This window comes from Solanum dulcamara, chromosome 1 (genome assembly GCF_947179165.1).
Source record: "Solanum dulcamara chromosome 1, daSolDulc1.2, whole genome shotgun sequence".
NCBI lineage: Eukaryota > Viridiplantae > Streptophyta > Magnoliopsida > Solanales > Solanaceae > Solanum > Solanum dulcamara.
The window spans coordinates 88637472-88654047 of NC_077237.1; the positions used below are offsets into that span (position 1 = coordinate 88637472).

The following is a 16576-nucleotide window of genomic DNA, read 5'->3' on the forward strand; positions in this document are numbered from 1 at the left end:
CACATGCAATGATTACGGTTTCAACACTCTTAAACTTGGAATTATTTGTAGTACAAACTATAAAGTAACATTATGTGGAGTACAACAAGTTGTACTTGAAAAATTCAAAATATTGTCCTAAAAAAGTACCAAGTAGTAGTTCACTGTTGAAATACTATACATATCCCAACAATCGTATACTATAAATATCTAATCTAAATCAAACAATATTGGCCAAAGAAAAGTTAAAAGAGACAATGAATCTTCTAATATTGGTGGAAGTGTTCGATAGGGGCAATCTGAGATCACATGTTAGTTACTTTTCATTTATTTTTTTAGTTGTTTATTTTGATGATTCTCTGTATCTTAACATGTGTTCTCAGGTCGCCCCTGTCGAATTATTTTTCACCTGGGATAAATTAATGGCAAACGTAAAACTAGTCAATTCATATGAATCCTCAAAAGTTAAATATATGTACGGCTGAGTATTTATTCAACTTGCTTGATAGCAATTTGCTTCATAGGTTTGGCCAAGGTGAGCTTGAATAACATATTTGATTTCCTTTTCTTTTATATAAATAACAAATACTCCTAGTAGAAAAAATAATAATAACATATGGTGTATAACTGCATTAAACAACAGAATAATAAGATTCAGTTTTTACTACAACAACATACCCACTGTAATTCTATATGTGGGTTTGAGGAAGGTAACGTGTACACAATCTTATCCTATTTTGTGAACACAATCTTATCCTACTTTGTGAATGTAGAGATGTTTCAGATAGATCCTCGACTCAAGTAAATAAAACTATTTTTTTCAGCAAAATTATTAATAGATTCCAGAAATAATAATACAATACATAGATCTATATAATTTAGAGATTTTTCCTGATTTTTTTTTTTCATTTGCTAAAGAAAGCAAGAAGTGTATGGTTAATTTGCATAATATAGCCACTTTCAAGACTATTACAAAAGGAGGCCTCACTTGGACATTTGGAAATGATCAAGGCCTAATGCAACAATTGAGGTATGTCAACATATTCTTTTTCCTCTGCACACAACAAAAAAAGAACATAAGGTAAGATGACAAGAGAGTTTGAATTAAAATAATAATGTTTGTGGCTACATGTTTTGAACTGACAGAAGCGGATTCAGAATTTATGTCATTAATTAAATATCGATTCTTTTGTGATTGTTAGTACAAACTTTGTGTATGTATGTGTCTTGTACCAAAAGAATCAAATATATGTATATATGTTTTGTTGATTCTGATCCCATAGACCATGATCATAGACCCTTGTGCTACGAATCTTTTTTGAACCCGCACATAACTGGAGCTTAGTGCACCGAGCTGCTCTTTTACATATTTTGGCAAGTGGCCATTTGATGTAACAGAACAAGCCATATTATGCACTTTTATATAAGTTTCTTATAAAGAGTCTTATAAAACATGAAGTGAAAATCATTTTAGTTTAGTAAACATATCTAAAGATAGCAGGGGAGTTAATTAACACTGTCTTATGTCTATAGCTGTTTCTTTGGTACACAATGACGGATTCGGTCATCGGATGCAAATTCTTTTGTAATAATGAATATATACTCTGTATGTGTATGATTATTTTTTTCCAAATATATGTATATATGTTAGAATCCTTATTCATGGTATTTCATGACAAGACATATATTATGTACGTGAATTTAAGTTATATGCACTGATAGTAATAAGTCTTACCATGCAAGAATCCTCGTGCTGCTTCCTAAGAGCTTCCTGCTCGTGATCGATGCTAGGTGGTCGTGCTAAAAGATCATTATTTTTGTGTTGTTTCCTGTTAACACGAGCCTTCGAAAACTCTACTGTGTAACTAGCTGCACCACCTCCAGCTGCTTGTTGATCCCACATTCCAAATTGAGGTACAGACCTGTATCCATTTTTCTGCATTTTCAACAAATTTTGAAAAAAGTGAGACATTTGGTTAATAGTTGGATACAATATAACATATATTGGATGATTGAATGATAACTAGACGATAAATGAAATATAGTATCAATGAAATTAGCATTTACTAGAGAAATTGCGGAAAATGAAATAAGTTCAGACATGATCAATGAGGATTTATATAGTTGATTTTAACTTGTTTGAGACTGATTCGTTGTAGTAGTTGTTGATGTGTGGACTTGAATTCAAGGTACATTAATGGTCATTTGACAATTTTGGCTAGTGTTGTTCAAAGTGGTTCTTACATTATTTTGTCCAAAGAACAAAATTTCTAGTCCAATTTTGATTGAAAACAAGAAATGTATACACATTTTTTTCTTAGATGTCATCTTCTTTTGTTAGTTTGTAACACTTTCGTCCTAACGCGTGACTGCTTATTCATAAAATTCAGTTTTAGGCTTTCAGCATTTTGATGCTTATCAACTACTTTTAATTAGTTAATTAAATCAGACAAGCTCTATATATGTAAGGTAACTCTCAACCCTTACCCAAAGGATCTCAAATTCTAGCTATATGAATATAATTGAAAGTACTGCCTTAGTGGGCATGTTGATGTGACTTTAAATTTAGTCAAGTCAATGAACTTCAGAAATCAAATGATTAAAATCAAGAAAAAAAATCCGTCTAAACTCGAAAAGAAGTTGTATTCTTACCATATTGCTAGGGTCATCTTGTTTCTTGCCAGGAAATTCCAGATCATTTGTCAACCCGTGATGTGCGCCTACACCATTTTTATGCTGATGATGGTGAAATTCTTGATTATTTTTCAACCCATGACGTGTGCCTAAATCATTTTTTTGTTGTTGATGCAGAGATTTCTTATCGTTTTTCATTCCGTGACGTGCGTCTAAACTATTTTTTTGCTGTTGATGCGGAGATTCCTTATTGTTTTTCAATCCGTGATGTGCGTCTAAACCATGTTTTTGCTGATGATGTTGAATTTTCTTATCGTTGTTTTTCAATCCGTGATGTGCGTCTGTACCATTTTTTTGCTGTTGATGCTGAAATTCCTTATCGTTTTTCAACTCGTGACGTGCATCTAATCCATTTTTAGGCTGATGTTGTTTGTTGGCACGAGCTTTTGAGAACTCCACGGTATAACCACCATTTCCTCCATCTCTAACATTGTTATCCCATGCTCCAAATTGAGGCACATTTCTTGGACCATTTTTCTATAAATTTAGAATAATGTCATTTGGTCAGAGTAAATATAAATATTATATATATGTATATAATTCGGATGAACCCTTTCTGCCTCAGCTACAACGAACGTGAGTCGTATGAATAGACAAGTAAAAATTATAACCTATATTTTGAACATATAATTATTAAATTATAAAGTGTCTATCTTTAAAATAAATTAAACTTTTAGATGAAATGAACTGCAATTCTCGAAATGTGCACTTTTCGAAACATGCACCTTTGCCCTAATGTCAATTTTCATCACTACTCATCATTAAAAAAAAATAAACTTTGTGTATGTAATATCTATATATAATCGTGACTTGAACTATCAGATGAGATGATAATAATGATCAAAACATTGAAAATAATTTTATGAATCCTGATCATTTTCCATTAAATCCTTTTTTTTCTCCTTCCATTTTAATAAAAAAGTCTTAAACAATCAAGAAAATTGCATGCAGAAATTTTTAACAAATCATTAAAATTCATAATGGATGTACAATTTTAATTAAAAAAGAAAATTGCTCCATCTTCATGAAGGAAATTACTTTCTCAGTTTCTCTTCCATTAAAATATCATACAATCTAAACAAAAAGTTAAAAAAAGAAGATTGAATAAATACCCAAGAATTACAATCTCCATAAATTATTTTGTTGCCTATCTTGAAGATAATAAGAAGAATTATTGGAGAAAGTAAATGAAATTTTTTAAAAATTTCATTTCTCAAATATTAAATATAATACATACCTCCTTTCTTTTTTCCATGAAACACAAAGAGGAAAAGACAGGAGAGAAATGGTGAAAATAAAGGCTTTTGGAGGAGGTTATAATGGATTCAATAAATATATATTTATAAACTCCTCTAATTATTTAATTAATTTATTCATTTATTTATGAAAAATGAAGTGAGGTTTAGCTTGCCACATGCTCTATATGACTAAACACTGGGAGTGGTAGTTATTTCTAACAATCCTTCCATGTTGTCCACTGCCTTTTGGATGCTTTTTTTTTTTGGAAGAAATAATGGTTAAAGGCATATCTGAATTAATATCTTTTTGCGAATCCCCAGTCACTATTTTTTTGGTGCGCACAAGATAAAACTTTCAGTCTTATGCAATAGCTTGTAAACCACACATGAGAGGTAACTCACAGCAAACGCGGTGCGACGAGCTCGACGCAGAAAACAAACCCTTTACTTTCATTGGCAAGGGGTTTCAAACTTGAGACCTTCAATATGAAAATCCCAAGCCCAAACCATTGAGCCACCACGAAGGGTGAGAATAATGAATACTTGGGTATGAAACTTGTAAAAAGTGATAATTTAGGTGTGTTTTTTAGGGCTGTACAGGACAAACCGATAAACCGCACCAAACCGACAAACCGAACCAAACCGGAAAAAAAAACCGACTAGTGGTTTGGTTTGGTGTTTGAAAAAAAAACCCGACCATTATAGGGTTGGTTTGGTTTTAACTAAAACAAGTCAAACCGAACCCAAACCGACCCGATTATAGATATACCCCTTTTAAATTATGTTATACATAAAAATATTTTTTAAAATGTAATTTATAAATATTTTTTAAAATTTTTTCATAATTTTTGTTTTCTTTCTTACATTTAGATTTGGACTTGAGTATCCCATCTAAATAATAGACAAAAAAAACTTATCTTATAAAGTTAAAACTTCAAACAGTGTTGTGCCTCCATCTTATATGTTGATATTTTGTACTAGAACTCTTTTTAAGAAACACTGCTCTGTGCTTTTTATTTGATACTATGAAAAATCCGAAAAAATCCGAAAAAACCAGAGAAACCCGAAAAACCCGAAAAACCCGAAAAAACCCCGAAAAACTCGAGAAAAATTGATATCGAAAAACCCGACTTTTATTGGTTTGGTTTGGTTTATAGATTTAATAACCCGACACAAATGGTTTGGTTTGGTTTGTAAAAAATCCGAACCAACCCAGTCCATGTACACCCCTAGTGTTTTTAGTTATTAACTCTTTTGGAAACTAGATGTGTAAATTGAAGTGGGAAAAGAGAAATTATAATTATTTTGTTTATAATAGCTTGAAATGAAAATGTGGAAAAAGAAAAAAATATATATATCTTTTTAATATAACTTCCTTCCGTCATTGTTGGAAAATTACGTGTAGTTAGATTAATAAATAAATAAATTATATCTACACATGTCATGCATGCATTGAATCCCTTAATTTACTTTTTCATGTCTGAATATTTTGATTTCTCTTGGTAAAAATTTTGGCTCGCTTGACCTAACAAGCTAGGAGACGGAATGGACATGGGAGAGACACCTTAGCTACGTTTGACAAGTGTGGAATTGATACTCTTTGGATTGTATCAATGGTATCAAGAGCTCGTTCTTCGATTTTGAGATGTTTAGATTCGTAAGATCATAATAGAGTCCGTCCTAGCGAAGTAAAGTCTCTGCCCCTATCGCTTGATTGATCTGATCAGACACTTGCCCACCATCCTTCATGCTCGTGTGCCTTAGATGGTAACGCCAGTATCATAGTGTTGGTCCAGGGCTAGAAATGATCCAGTCCACAATCATCAAAGACGATGGATATGAAACGTGGTGATTTATCATGATCGTATTGCAAGATGTGAAACTCAAGTCTTACCTCGATTTAATAGGGAGCTAATGTGAAACTTATATGACCTTGAATTCTTCTACCTCAATAGCCAATTTTATGAGGTGTAATTATCCCGGGATTGTATCAAAATATAATGTAAAATAAAAGGCAAACAAAAGCACTTCCACACGTAGTTTTATTGATGGGACTGTTTTTAAAAATATGCACATATTTTTATAACATAAGGTGTATATAGATCATGGATGCCTCAAAACCTAAGTAGAAATTATCACACCTTGAAGCTGACTATGTCAACTATTCGATGTTCTCTTTTTCTACTTGAACTATGTATTACTAAACATGGAAAGTCTTCAGGATATCACCCATTCTGAAAACAATAAACAATTAATAATAATAATTAATGTGAATTTTATCCCCCACAAAAAAAGAAGACTCAAACTTGATTCCTCCCACAAGTTTTCAACAACATTTTAAAAAAATTATCCAAAAAGAATAATTATTATATTTATTTAGTCCTACAATCTCTCTGAATCAATGCTAAGCAAATGACTTCCTCATTTCATCATAGAATTCTCCCTTTTTCTGTCTTTTGTGTGTTTTGTGTTTTGTTGAAACTCTCTCTACACCAATAATGAAACTCTTAATTCTCTAACAAATTCTTTTTTTTGTTGTTTTTTGTTTTTTTGACTCCCTTCAAACCCCCCATTTTTCCCTTTCTTGCTCTCCCTCTGGGACACACCCCATTTTCCCTTCATTCACTTTCAAATATTTCCCCTTTCCTTTCTCCTTGGTTTCTCTTTCTATAACAAAAAACAAAACAAAAAAAAAACAAAAAAGTTGTTAGGATTTTTTCTCTTTGCCTTTTGTCCCAAAAAAATGGGGGGTTGTTGCTCAAAGGCAGAGACTGATCCTGCACAAAATAATGAAGAAATTGCACAATCATATTCAAAACAAGGAGAATCACATGCAGGCATGTAAATCTTGATTTTCAAATTTCATCATTTTTTTCAAGCAATATCAACCTATTGTGTGCACATATATTATATTTGAAATTTTTGGATGAAATAGTAATTTGATGACATCTCTTGTTAATACATGCATAAAAACACAAATATGCGCGATGACATGCTCACAAAACGCATATGCATATGCGCGCACATAACACACATATTATATCTAAATTTTTCGATGAAATAGTGTCTGATGACATCTCGTGTTAATACATGCATAAGAACACAAATATGCTCTCGGGTGCAAGCGCACAAAATGCATATGCACATAAACACATATTATACTGAAATTTCTCAACGAAACAATGTGTGATGACATTTCGTGTCTTGTTAATACATGCATAAAAACAGAGAAATATGCTCGCGCACACATTAATATATTGAAATTTTTCGATGAAGCAGTGTCTGATGACATCTTGTGTTGTCACGTGCAGGAAACAATGACATGCAAGGTTCCACCACACCATCAAAAGGTCCACCACATGCATCACCAAACCATTCCTCAAAGCCTTCTAAGGCAGCCCCAATAGGGCCAGTATTAGGCAGGCCAATGGAGGATATAAAGGCAACATACACCCTAGGAAAAGAACTAGGAAGAGGTCAATTTGGTGTAACACATTTGTGCACACACAAACAAACAGGGGAACAATTTGCATGCAAAACAATTGCCAAGAGGAAATTAGTGAATAAAGAGGATATTGAGGATGTAAGGAGGGAAGTGCAAATTATGCACCATTTGACAGAACAACCAAACATTGTTGAACTCAAAGGGGCTTATGAGGACAAACATTCTGTGCATTTGGTCATGGAATTGTGTGCTGGAGGTGAACTTTTTGATAGGATTATAGCTAAAGGGCATTATACAGAAAGAGCAGCAGCTTCATTGTTAAGAACAATTGTGCAAATTGTACATACTTGTCATTCAATGGGGGTCATTCATAGAGATCTTAAACCTGAAAATTTCCTCCTACTTAGCAAGGATGAAGATGCACCTCTAAAGGCTACTGATTTTGGTCTTTCTGTGTTCTACAAGCAAGGTAATACCTATCTACTCCATTTGTTTCATTTTATATGACAATGTTCAAATGGTCGGCACGAAGTTTAAAGAAAAATAACCTTTGATACATGAGTGAAATATATCTAACATATCAAAAATAACCTTATAATCTTGTGTTTCCTTAACATATCCCTGCATATACACATTCCAAATCATGCACCATAAATTTTTTAAGGCAGATCTTAACCTTATAGTTTTTTTCTTTCTTTCTATGTTACAGGAGATGTGTTTAAAGACGTAGTGGGGAGTGCATATTACATAGCACCAGAAGTGTTGAAGAGGAGATATGGTCCAGAAGTTGATATTTGGAGTATTGGGGTTATGTTATATATTCTTCTTTGTGGTGTTCCTCCTTTTTGGGCAGGTAATCAAATTACACAAATTTATTATCTGATTGTATATCCTCCAATAGAATTGACCCAGTAGCACTAGTGCTTCATGTTCTTTCTATTTCATCCCCATATCCCATTCCAGTATAGACGGTAAATACTTAAAATGCGCACACTTCGCTGAAAAAGAGAGATTTCCTTTTGTTACCACGCTTTCTTTTCTTGATTGATGTTTTAAGTCTTCTTATCTAAGAGAATACCTAAATCTTGCTTTGGAGGCCCGAATCTTCTATACAGTTAACATATAGAGAACTTAAAACTCATTAGAAAATGTTGGTGCGTTTCAGAATCTGAAAATGGAATATTCAACACAATATTGCGTGGACATGTTGATTTTTCAAGTGACCCATGGCCTTCAATATCTAGTGGAGCTAAGGACCTTGTTAGGAAAATGTTGAATTCAGATCCCAGTCAAAGGTTAACTGCACTCCAAGTCCTAAGTAAGTATTTTTTATATATATACCCACACACACACACACACACTGGTAGGTATTGAATTAGTATTTTTTGCATATTCAATTTTCTAACTAATTAAGTGTGTATATATATTATAATATGACTTAGATCATTCATGGATCAAGGAGGATGGAGAAGCACCAGATACACCACTTGACAATGCTGTTCTGAATAAGCTCAAAAACTTTAGAGCTATGAACAAGTTCAAGAAAGTTGCTCTTCGGGTAAGTTATACAGTCAAACTTCTGTATAATAGTGTTGTTTGTCTGTATATTTTCAGTCAAACTTATTGTTTACAATTTGTAAGTAACTTTATTTGATGGTGCAAGAAAATTACACGTTGTATCTGCATAATACTTAAACGGATACCATGAAAAGTATAAATTCATCAAAAATATATATATTTACTTGGAAAAATTTGCAGGTTATTGCAGGGTGCCTCTCGGAGGAAGAAATTATGGGATTAAAGCAGATGTTCAGAGGAATAGATACTGATAATAGTGGCACAATTACACTTGAGGAGTTAAAGCAAGGATTAGCCAAACAAGGCAACAAATTATCAGATTATGAAATCAAGCAATTAATGGAATCTGTAAGTTCTCTAAACATCATTTAGTTTTTCAAAATGAGTCTTTCTAATATTAAAACACTTCTTTTTTTCTTGAATTCCGACCACTATAACACTAATTTCAATGTGGAAAAATAGTACTGTGATAAGAATCAAGTTAGTGTCTGATTTCAATATTATTGGAGGGAGTTCTTCAATTTTGATGTCCAAAATTAAACTATCTAAATGAAAAAGTAATAAATGAAGATTTATTTGTATCTTTGCTTCTTCCATATAATTAAGATAATTATTGTGATGTGTATATGTTTTTTTGGAAAAAATTATAGGCTGATGCTGATGGAAATGGGACAATTGATTATGAAGAGTTCATCACAGCAACAATGCAAATGAATAAAATGGACAGAGAAGAACATCTTTACAAAGCTTTCCAATACTTTGATAAGGATAGCAGTGGGTAAGTTTATTCCCCAAAATCAAATTCCTTAAGGAAGAGGACTGGCGAAAAAAGAAGAAGAAGAAAATTTAAGTCATAACTGACCTGATTGAGCAAATATTTTTTGTCCAACTTTATGTTATAAGATATGATTTTCTTTTTTGATATCAGGTATATTACAATGGAAGAGTTAGAGCAAGCTTTAAGAGAATTTGGTATGAATGATGCAAAGGATATAAAAGAAATCATTTCTGAAGTTGATTCTGACAATGTAAGTCAAAAAGAACATCTAAATATGCGCACACATGCATATAACGATTTATAGTTCTGCAATTTTTTACAAATTAATTTATAAATAAAAACTTCATCTTTTTTTGCAGGATGGTCGTATCAATTATGATGAGTTTGTAGCTATGATGAAGAAAGGAAATCCAGAAGTAGCAACAAATGCAAAGAAACGAAGGGACGTTTTCGTCGAATAATTGTTGTTGTTATTGATAATAGAAGAATTTGGCAAAAACAAAAAAAGAAGTTATTTGTGTCTTTATTGAAGGGAGAGAGACCAAATTTCAAGAGAGTTTCAAAGTTATAGATGCTCTTGTATATTAACTAATATGTTAAAAATATTAAAAGAAAAAAGAAGAAGAAAAATGCAATGAAAACAAAAATAAGATTGTAGAATTTGATGGATAGGTTGGGATTTGAGGGTCTTTTTTGGTTAATGGTTACTTTTAATGGTTGTTTTTGAGTTGGAAACAATGGGGTCTTCAATGTATCTATCTATATATAATATAACTTCATGTATAATATATAAATACATGTGTATATGTATTTTGTGCAACACTGGAGATAGATATTAAGTGTTGTTTCCTAATCAATAACCTTTTGGATATTGTTTTTATGTACATATATCAAGTTGTTGAAAGAGTTATGATGGAAAAAGAAACGGCTCCGAAGAAAAAAATTGGGATTCCCATAAGAGCAATATCCTTTTGCCAATTGAGATCTCAAGATGTATAATTTTTTTACATTAACATTTAATTTTTTAAAAAAAGAATGACGCAGCGGACCAAAATTCTCTCTTGTTTAGATTCTCATGATCTATTAAAGTTCAATGGAATATTCATAAAGAGTAGCCCGGTGCACAAAGCATTCTGCGTTTATGCAGGGTCAGGGGAAGGACGCACCCAAGGAGGTGTAGTATTGGCAACTTATCGTGACACAAGCATCTTATTTCACGGTTCAAACCCGTGACCTATAGTCTATTGGCTACATGGAGATAACTTGGTCGTTGCTCCAAGTCTCCATCCCAATGGAATAGTCATGCCAATACCAATTTGAAACAGAAAGCAAAAGCTCATAATGACCACTTCATACACATCAGAGTTGTGAAAAAACACTACCAATAAATCTATAAACATCTACCAACATTTCAAAATATGAAGAAATTTTTAATATTATGCATTGTGTTATCTCTAATATGGTGAAAACCATAGCAAATTGTATGATTTGATGCTTGAGGCATGTTGGAAATACAGAGACAGTGTGCAAAAGATATCCTGACATCAACCATTCACATTGATTGTGTTCCCGGGATGTTTGTGTCAAAATTGTAGGACAAATCGAAAACAAAATGGTTTTGTCCAAACTTAGCTCTGTCACCGGGAGGCGGGGCAGGGGAAAGAGCAGGGACACGAAGAGTACCCGCTTCAATAAGTTGGAATCGATGGATCAACTTTGACAGCATATTCATGGATTCCTCCAGCCACGTTAAATACTTTCCTGAATCCCTGAGAATCCCAAATAAAAAAAAAATGAAAAGAAGCAACAATGGTTCATCAAGAGAGGATGAACAATGACAGAATTGCAGCATATCCTGCCTTCTGCGTTATGATCGATGTTCTAGTGGCAATATCGCCTAAGATCTATAAACATACTGGAATTAAACCATTATAATTAGTTTCACCACTTCTCAAATCATTTGGTGTATGAAACATGTCATAGCATGCAACGCATTAAAGAGGACAAATGTAAAACTAATATGCATTTTGGGGTACATTGAATTGAAAAGTATAAGCCTCTGGAGGTGGGACTTTAACCACAAGCTACTATCGTTCCTATATAACCTGTCTGTGAACTGGTGTAAGAAGAGCTTGTTAAGTCAAATTCCTTTCCAACAGGGAAAAACAAATACTATTCGCTAATAGCTTTTGCATTCACGGTAAGTTGCCAAAAGACTGTTCACTTGGCTAGCATTAGGTTCATTATTATGTAAAGGAAGTTGCTTACAGCAGCACCTTTTAGAAAGATACAGTTTCCATAAGTATATGCTGTGAAAATAAATAATTCTTATATAAAAAGGTATTTAGGCTTTTTGCATACTCAATTGGAGAGATGCTCAGTAAACCTAATTCTCAACCGGAACCCCAACTTTCTTATGGTACACATCACACTTTACTTATGCCTCAAAGTCCACAAGTGAAGATCTAAAAGATCATCTTCATCTACTAGTATGAGAGATAACTGTTCCAATTTATGCCTTGCATCTCAGAAGGATGATAGGAACACAAAAACCTTCCATTACATGTAGAACAGGATTATCTTTTGACATTATACCCAACTACAAATGAAGGTAAGGACCCTACCTGTGTCTGCAACCACTTGGCAACTTGTAGTGATCTCATGCCATGGTGACACTGCATAGAAGACATAAAAGTTTTTGAGAAGAGACACCGGAAAGAGAGGGAAAGGAAGAACAGAAGCTATTTTTGAATAACCGATATTCACCCATCTGACCCTCTATATGTTATCATGGTTTATCATGTCAGATTTTCACAAAATAAGCACTCAATATCCTGAGTTCAACACTTCCGTTTAAGGAGAAACTCTTAGCTCAAGGCGTAAAGAACAGAAAATCGGCTTCTAAACAGTGTAAAGAAGTGTCTGCAAAGAAGAACATGCACTAACCAACACGTAAGTGTCCTTCTGAGGATCAAACTTAGTAGTTATTTCTGGTCCCCAGCTTCCAAATTGGCGAAGAGGAAGAACCTGAAATCCTGGTAAAGAAGCCTGGGCCCTGTCACAAACATAAAAGGCAGAAATGAATAGTGGAACCATGATTCATGGTCTTCTCAAGAAAAAGATAGTGACCCTATCCTCCTTCCGCCACATTTACACGTTTAAGTATCATGCTCTAATTTTCCAATGTCCCCAAATATGTCTAGTGAGGAGCACTGAAAGAATTTAATTTTGAAGCAAACAAGACCAATGCATTGACTCGCACAACTTGTTATAGTCATTGTTAGTACAATTACTACTAATATTACTCCATAAGCCAGGTGTAATGCAGATAAAGAACAAATTCTACATTTGCAAGGGATATTGCTAGCTTTCGAGGCAGTTTCTGGCTTGAAAGTGAATCTTGTTAAGAGCAACATCATTAGTTTTAATGCACCCCCAAGATTGGTGGCAGCTTCTATTAGTTCCTCCTTTTATTAGAAGGCTGAAAGACAGGTCAACTCTGCCCAGCATCAAAAGCTATTGTCTTCCCATAAGTCATATACCGATTCTCTCTGTCTTTGTGACAGGAACCATGTCGTCAAACTTCAAAACTGAAAGCCACATTCATTACTTGGAAAGCCCCTCAGTGTCTTTTCTTATGCTCGTTAACTTAAATAAATAAATGAATAAATAACTAAAAAATATTAAAGCTGCAAGTAAGTATGCCCAAATAGTGAAAAAAAGGAGCTCATACACTTCCTCTGGTTCTCGAACATCAATCAATTGAGCCTCTTCCAGGAAAGAGGGATCTTGCAACCTCACATGAAACTCGTTCGGCTGGATGTGTTCAAGTACAGATTCCTCCCTGCATATAGCAGTAACACAAGTAAGAACAAGGCTCCTGAGTTGTTCAAGTGAAGAAGGATTTCTTTGATTACCTCTCAGATAGAACTTGCAACAAATGCCACCCAAACTTAGTTTTGCACTTTACAACCTTATTCAGAGGAGCACTAAATGCAGCTTCTTCAAATTCTGGCACCTAATAATATTAACAATGAAAAATACAAAAACAAATAAATCAAGTCAACTAAGCCTGGGCATCCACGTGACCGAAAATGCAGCTTCTAAAAAAAGTAGAAAGGTACTTGTTAGGATACAAATAACCAAAGGCAACAAGGGTATAGTTATGTACAATTGGAAATTTAAAATCATAAGAAAAGTCAAATCTCCATCAAAATGTTTGTAAGACAACACATGTATAATATTTTGTTTGCTATCATCTGAAGGCCTGTCAGTATGAAAATTAACACTATGGAAACATAATCACAAGAAAATTTTGATTCCTGTTACCAAAAGCGGGAGAAAAAGAAGAAAAATACTTTTGAAGATAGAATCATCAGAAGCATACCATTTGCCCTTTTCTCACCCAACCAAGCATTCCCCCATCTTCTTTTGATGGACACATAGAATACTCAACGGCCAGATCACTTAGATCCTCTCCTGAATATAACAAGCATTTCAGTCAACAATATAAATGAAAAGAGAAGCATCAAGAGAAATTTATAACTTAGCTTATAAATTTAGTCTTCATTTGCTCTCAGCTTCTTATATTTGGAAGGAAATGTTACTGGGGCTTTTCTCACTAAGAATATAGTTGAAAACTAACCTTCTGCACTTCTTTTCTGAAGGTCCAGTAGAAGCTTCTGGTCATCTTCTTTGACAAGTAAATGCTGTACCAATATCTCCCGACTGCCTCCAGGACTACTCCCAGCACTATATGAAGCTGAAAGTTATATATTGTGAGATTCAGCAGCAGCATATATCAGATGATAGCAAAAGCAAAAGAACTCTCTTCACCCTTCAGATTCTGTAACAACCACTACGCAATCTCAAGACCCAAAGGACCTCAGACAGACAAAACCTATAATAAGCTACACTCACATTTCTGATGATTGATGAAGCCACTTTTTTTTAATAACCGTGGTGTCCGGGTCAGCTTGCGTAAAACTTCGGCACCACTTAACTACAAAACATGCTGTTTTCCCCTAATATTCTGCAAATAGGCTGTTTCTACAGCTCAAACCATGACCTACAAGCATGGACAGAGCTAGGGAGGAAAAGTACACCGTATACACAAGGTCAAAATCATTTCGTTGGGTTAAGAACCATGAGGTTTCAGGTCCAAATCCCAACAGAAACAAAAACACTTTTGATTTCTTCCCATTTGATCTAACCTTGACTCGATTGATAGAGTTACCTAGTACCTGCTAGTGGTGAGGGGTGGCAGGTATATCATGGAATTAGTTGAGGTATGCACAAGCTAGCCTCCCGGACACCACGGTTTCAAAAAAGAATCATTTTTTGGGGTATATATATAGTAAATGTCGAATCTTTTAGCTTTTTCATACTGAAAATCCCGATTCCACCGCTGGCTACAGGTCATCAAAAGAGCAACTCTACCCCACCCCCATCCCCCTACATTTCAACTCTACTATTACACTAGGGCTCAACCTCAACAGAGCATCCATCAGCTACAAATAACCAAAAAAAAAACAGTAACACAAAAGAGATTATTCATAGAATCAAACAAATACCTGTAATTACTCTCGAACAAGAATGAAGACGACCCATCATTGTTGAAACCCTTTTGAAGGTGGGAAATTGGAGATTACGCGAATTGGGGAAAAGGGTTGTCGAGTTAAGCAAAGCTACGCGAGTAAAAGATGATACTTTACAAGAAGATGGATTCAAGAAAGAGAGAATGAAATTAACTGGTGCTACAATTGGTGGAATATGTAAAGAAGAAGAAATTCTCAACATTTTTGAGTTCTTCGAGAAGTTTGGAATGCTGATTGAAATCAATTTTCTCCAAATTCTTGACTCTCTCCCTTTCAATTTACTTACCCATATCGACTTTACCACTTCCTTGATTTTGGAAATCTCAAATCTGATTTTTGCCCCTTTTTTTTTTTTTTAATGTCCGGAACCTGCATTGGATTCTCAACTAACTAAATTGTGTTTCACAGGACCACTTGGAAATATTGCTCCTAATAGGATTTTCTTTGTAGGAAGGCTCAAGCTCGAGAGTTCTAATTAAGAATAAATAGTTTCACTACTTCACTACAAACCACGTTGGTAGATCTGATTTTTTACTAATACAAACAAAAAATATACTTTGCCAAAATACCACATTTAAATTGATTCATTTGTCAAGTAAACACGCAAACTTTAATTATGAGCGTTTAGACACCTCAATTCATTTTTATGTTGTTAATAGAACACTTCAACTCACATTGATACCTTTGAAATTTATATATCGGATTTCAAGAGACAATGTGGAAACGGATTGAAGTGTTTAGTTATCAATTGAAACTGTTGAGGTATCTAATTGACTAAATGTACACTCTCAAAGTTAAAGTGTTTATTTGTCAAATAAATTGTCTACTTGACTCTCAATAGTACTCCCTCTGTCCCATTAATGCAAGACATTTAGAATATTAAATTATCTAATTGATTGATAATATTTTAAATTTGTTAGTGTTTTAATTGAGCATCTAAATACATGATAAAGTTTGATTTACTGGACACTTTCAACTCATATGTTTTTACGTGTGTTCTCAAGTCATGTCCATAAGTTAATGACATAAAATATATTTTCTTTTTTAATTATACACATTAATATCAATTAAATATTCTGAAACTTTTACATTTTATTGAGTATAATATATTTTAAGTGAGACACATGAAAAAAGAGTGAAAATCTAAATCGTTCCTTTAACTTTGGGAAATTAGTCATATATGTCCTTATTTTGTTTTTAATCTTTATCTATGAAGAAAACCATTATCACAATCATCATAGCTTGTGATCGAGGAGCTTTCACCACC

The 16576-nt window shown here is 33.7% G+C and overlaps 3 protein-coding genes across 8 annotated transcripts; 1 reads left to right on the plus strand and 2 right to left on the minus strand.

Annotated features, from left to right (window-relative positions):
- Positions 1–526: 526 nt before the first annotated feature.
- LOC129895551 (uncharacterized) lies at positions 527–3422 on the minus strand. Its single transcript, XM_055971279.1, has 4 exons — positions 3399–3422; positions 2632–3150; positions 1715–1915; positions 527–1033 (listed from the first exon to the last, which is right to left on the minus strand). Exons 1-4 carry the CDS (start codon positions 3420–3422, stop codon positions 986–988), a joined length of 792 nt encoding a protein of 263 aa, XP_055827254.1. The 3' UTR covers positions 527–985.
- Positions 1819–11112, plus strand: LOC129884017 (calcium-dependent protein kinase 17-like). 2 transcript variants are annotated; one of them, XM_055958400.1, is made up of 9 exons: positions 1819–1893; positions 7223–7825; positions 8066–8209; positions 8522–8674; positions 8799–8914; positions 9115–9282; positions 9585–9712; positions 9863–9962; positions 10072–11111. In XM_055958400.1, exons 2-9 carry the CDS (start codon positions 7234–7236, stop codon positions 10171–10173), a joined length of 1503 nt encoding a protein of 500 aa, XP_055814375.1. In that variant the 5' UTR covers positions 1819–1893; positions 7223–7233; the 3' UTR covers positions 10174–11111. The 2 variants fall into 2 exon arrangements, with proteins under 2 accessions (XP_055814375.1, XP_055814379.1); XM_055958404.1 differs by lacking the exon at positions 1819–1893 and adding an exon at positions 6655–6748 and having other exon boundaries at positions 10072–11112.
- Positions 6135–15666, minus strand: LOC129884026 (rhodanese-like/PpiC domain-containing protein 12, chloroplastic). 5 transcript variants are annotated; one of them, XM_055958415.1, is made up of 9 exons: positions 15286–15666; positions 14358–14474; positions 14100–14191; positions 13630–13730; positions 13446–13556; positions 12659–12767; positions 12337–12387; positions 11396–11481; positions 6135–6578 (listed from the first exon to the last, which is right to left on the minus strand). In XM_055958415.1, exons 1-8 carry the CDS (start codon positions 15509–15511, stop codon positions 11401–11403), a joined length of 888 nt encoding a protein of 295 aa, XP_055814390.1. In that variant the 5' UTR covers positions 15512–15666; the 3' UTR covers positions 6135–6578; positions 11396–11400. The 5 variants fall into 5 exon arrangements, with proteins under 5 accessions (XP_055814390.1, XP_055814396.1, XP_055814402.1 ...); XM_055958421.1 differs by lacking the exon at positions 6135–6578 and adding an exon at positions 6583–6688; XM_055958427.1 differs by lacking the exon at positions 6135–6578 and adding an exon at positions 7052–7365.
- Positions 15667–16576: the final 910 nt, after the last annotated feature.

What these genes read in the sequence shown, in the direction of transcription:
- LOC129895551 (XM_055971279.1), bottom strand. Translation starts at nt 3,422, where the DNA reads ATGAAAATTGACATTAGGGCAAAG. An exon ending in AAGATGACCCTAGCAATATG is followed by an intron (nt 1,916 to 2,631) that starts GTAAGAATACAA and finishes TTGAAAATGCAG; the next exon opens with AAAAATGGATACAGGTCTGT. An exon ending in AGCACGAGGATTCTTGCATG is followed by an intron (nt 1,034 to 1,714) that starts GTAAGACTTATT and finishes TGTTGTGTGCAG; the next exon opens with AGGAAAAAGAATATGTTGAC.
- LOC129884017 (XM_055958404.1), top strand. Translation starts at nt 6,655, where the DNA reads ATGGGGGGTTGTTGCTCAAAGGCAGAGACTGATCCTGCACAAAATAAT. An exon ending in TGTTCCTCCTTTTTGGGCAG is followed by an intron (nt 8,210 to 8,521) that starts GTAATCAAATTA and finishes GGTGCGTTTCAG; the next exon opens with AATCTGAAAATGGAATATTC. An exon ending in TTTGATAAGGATAGCAGTGG is followed by an intron (nt 9,713 to 9,862) that starts GTAAGTTTATTC and finishes TTTTGATATCAG; the next exon opens with GTATATTACAATGGAAGAGT.
- LOC129884026 (XM_055958415.1), bottom strand. Translation starts at nt 15,511, where the DNA reads ATGTTGAGAATTTCTTCTTCTTTACATATTCCACCAATTGTAGCACCA. An exon ending in GTTCGAGAACCAGAGGAAGT is followed by an intron (nt 12,768 to 13,445) that starts GTATGAGCTCCT and finishes TGTTTGTGACAG; the next exon opens with GGCCCAGGCTTCTTTACCAG. An exon ending in CCAAGTGGTTGCAGACACAG is followed by an intron (nt 11,482 to 12,336) that starts GTAGGGTCCTTA and finishes TGGGATTCTCAG; the next exon opens with GGATTCAGGAAAGTATTTAA.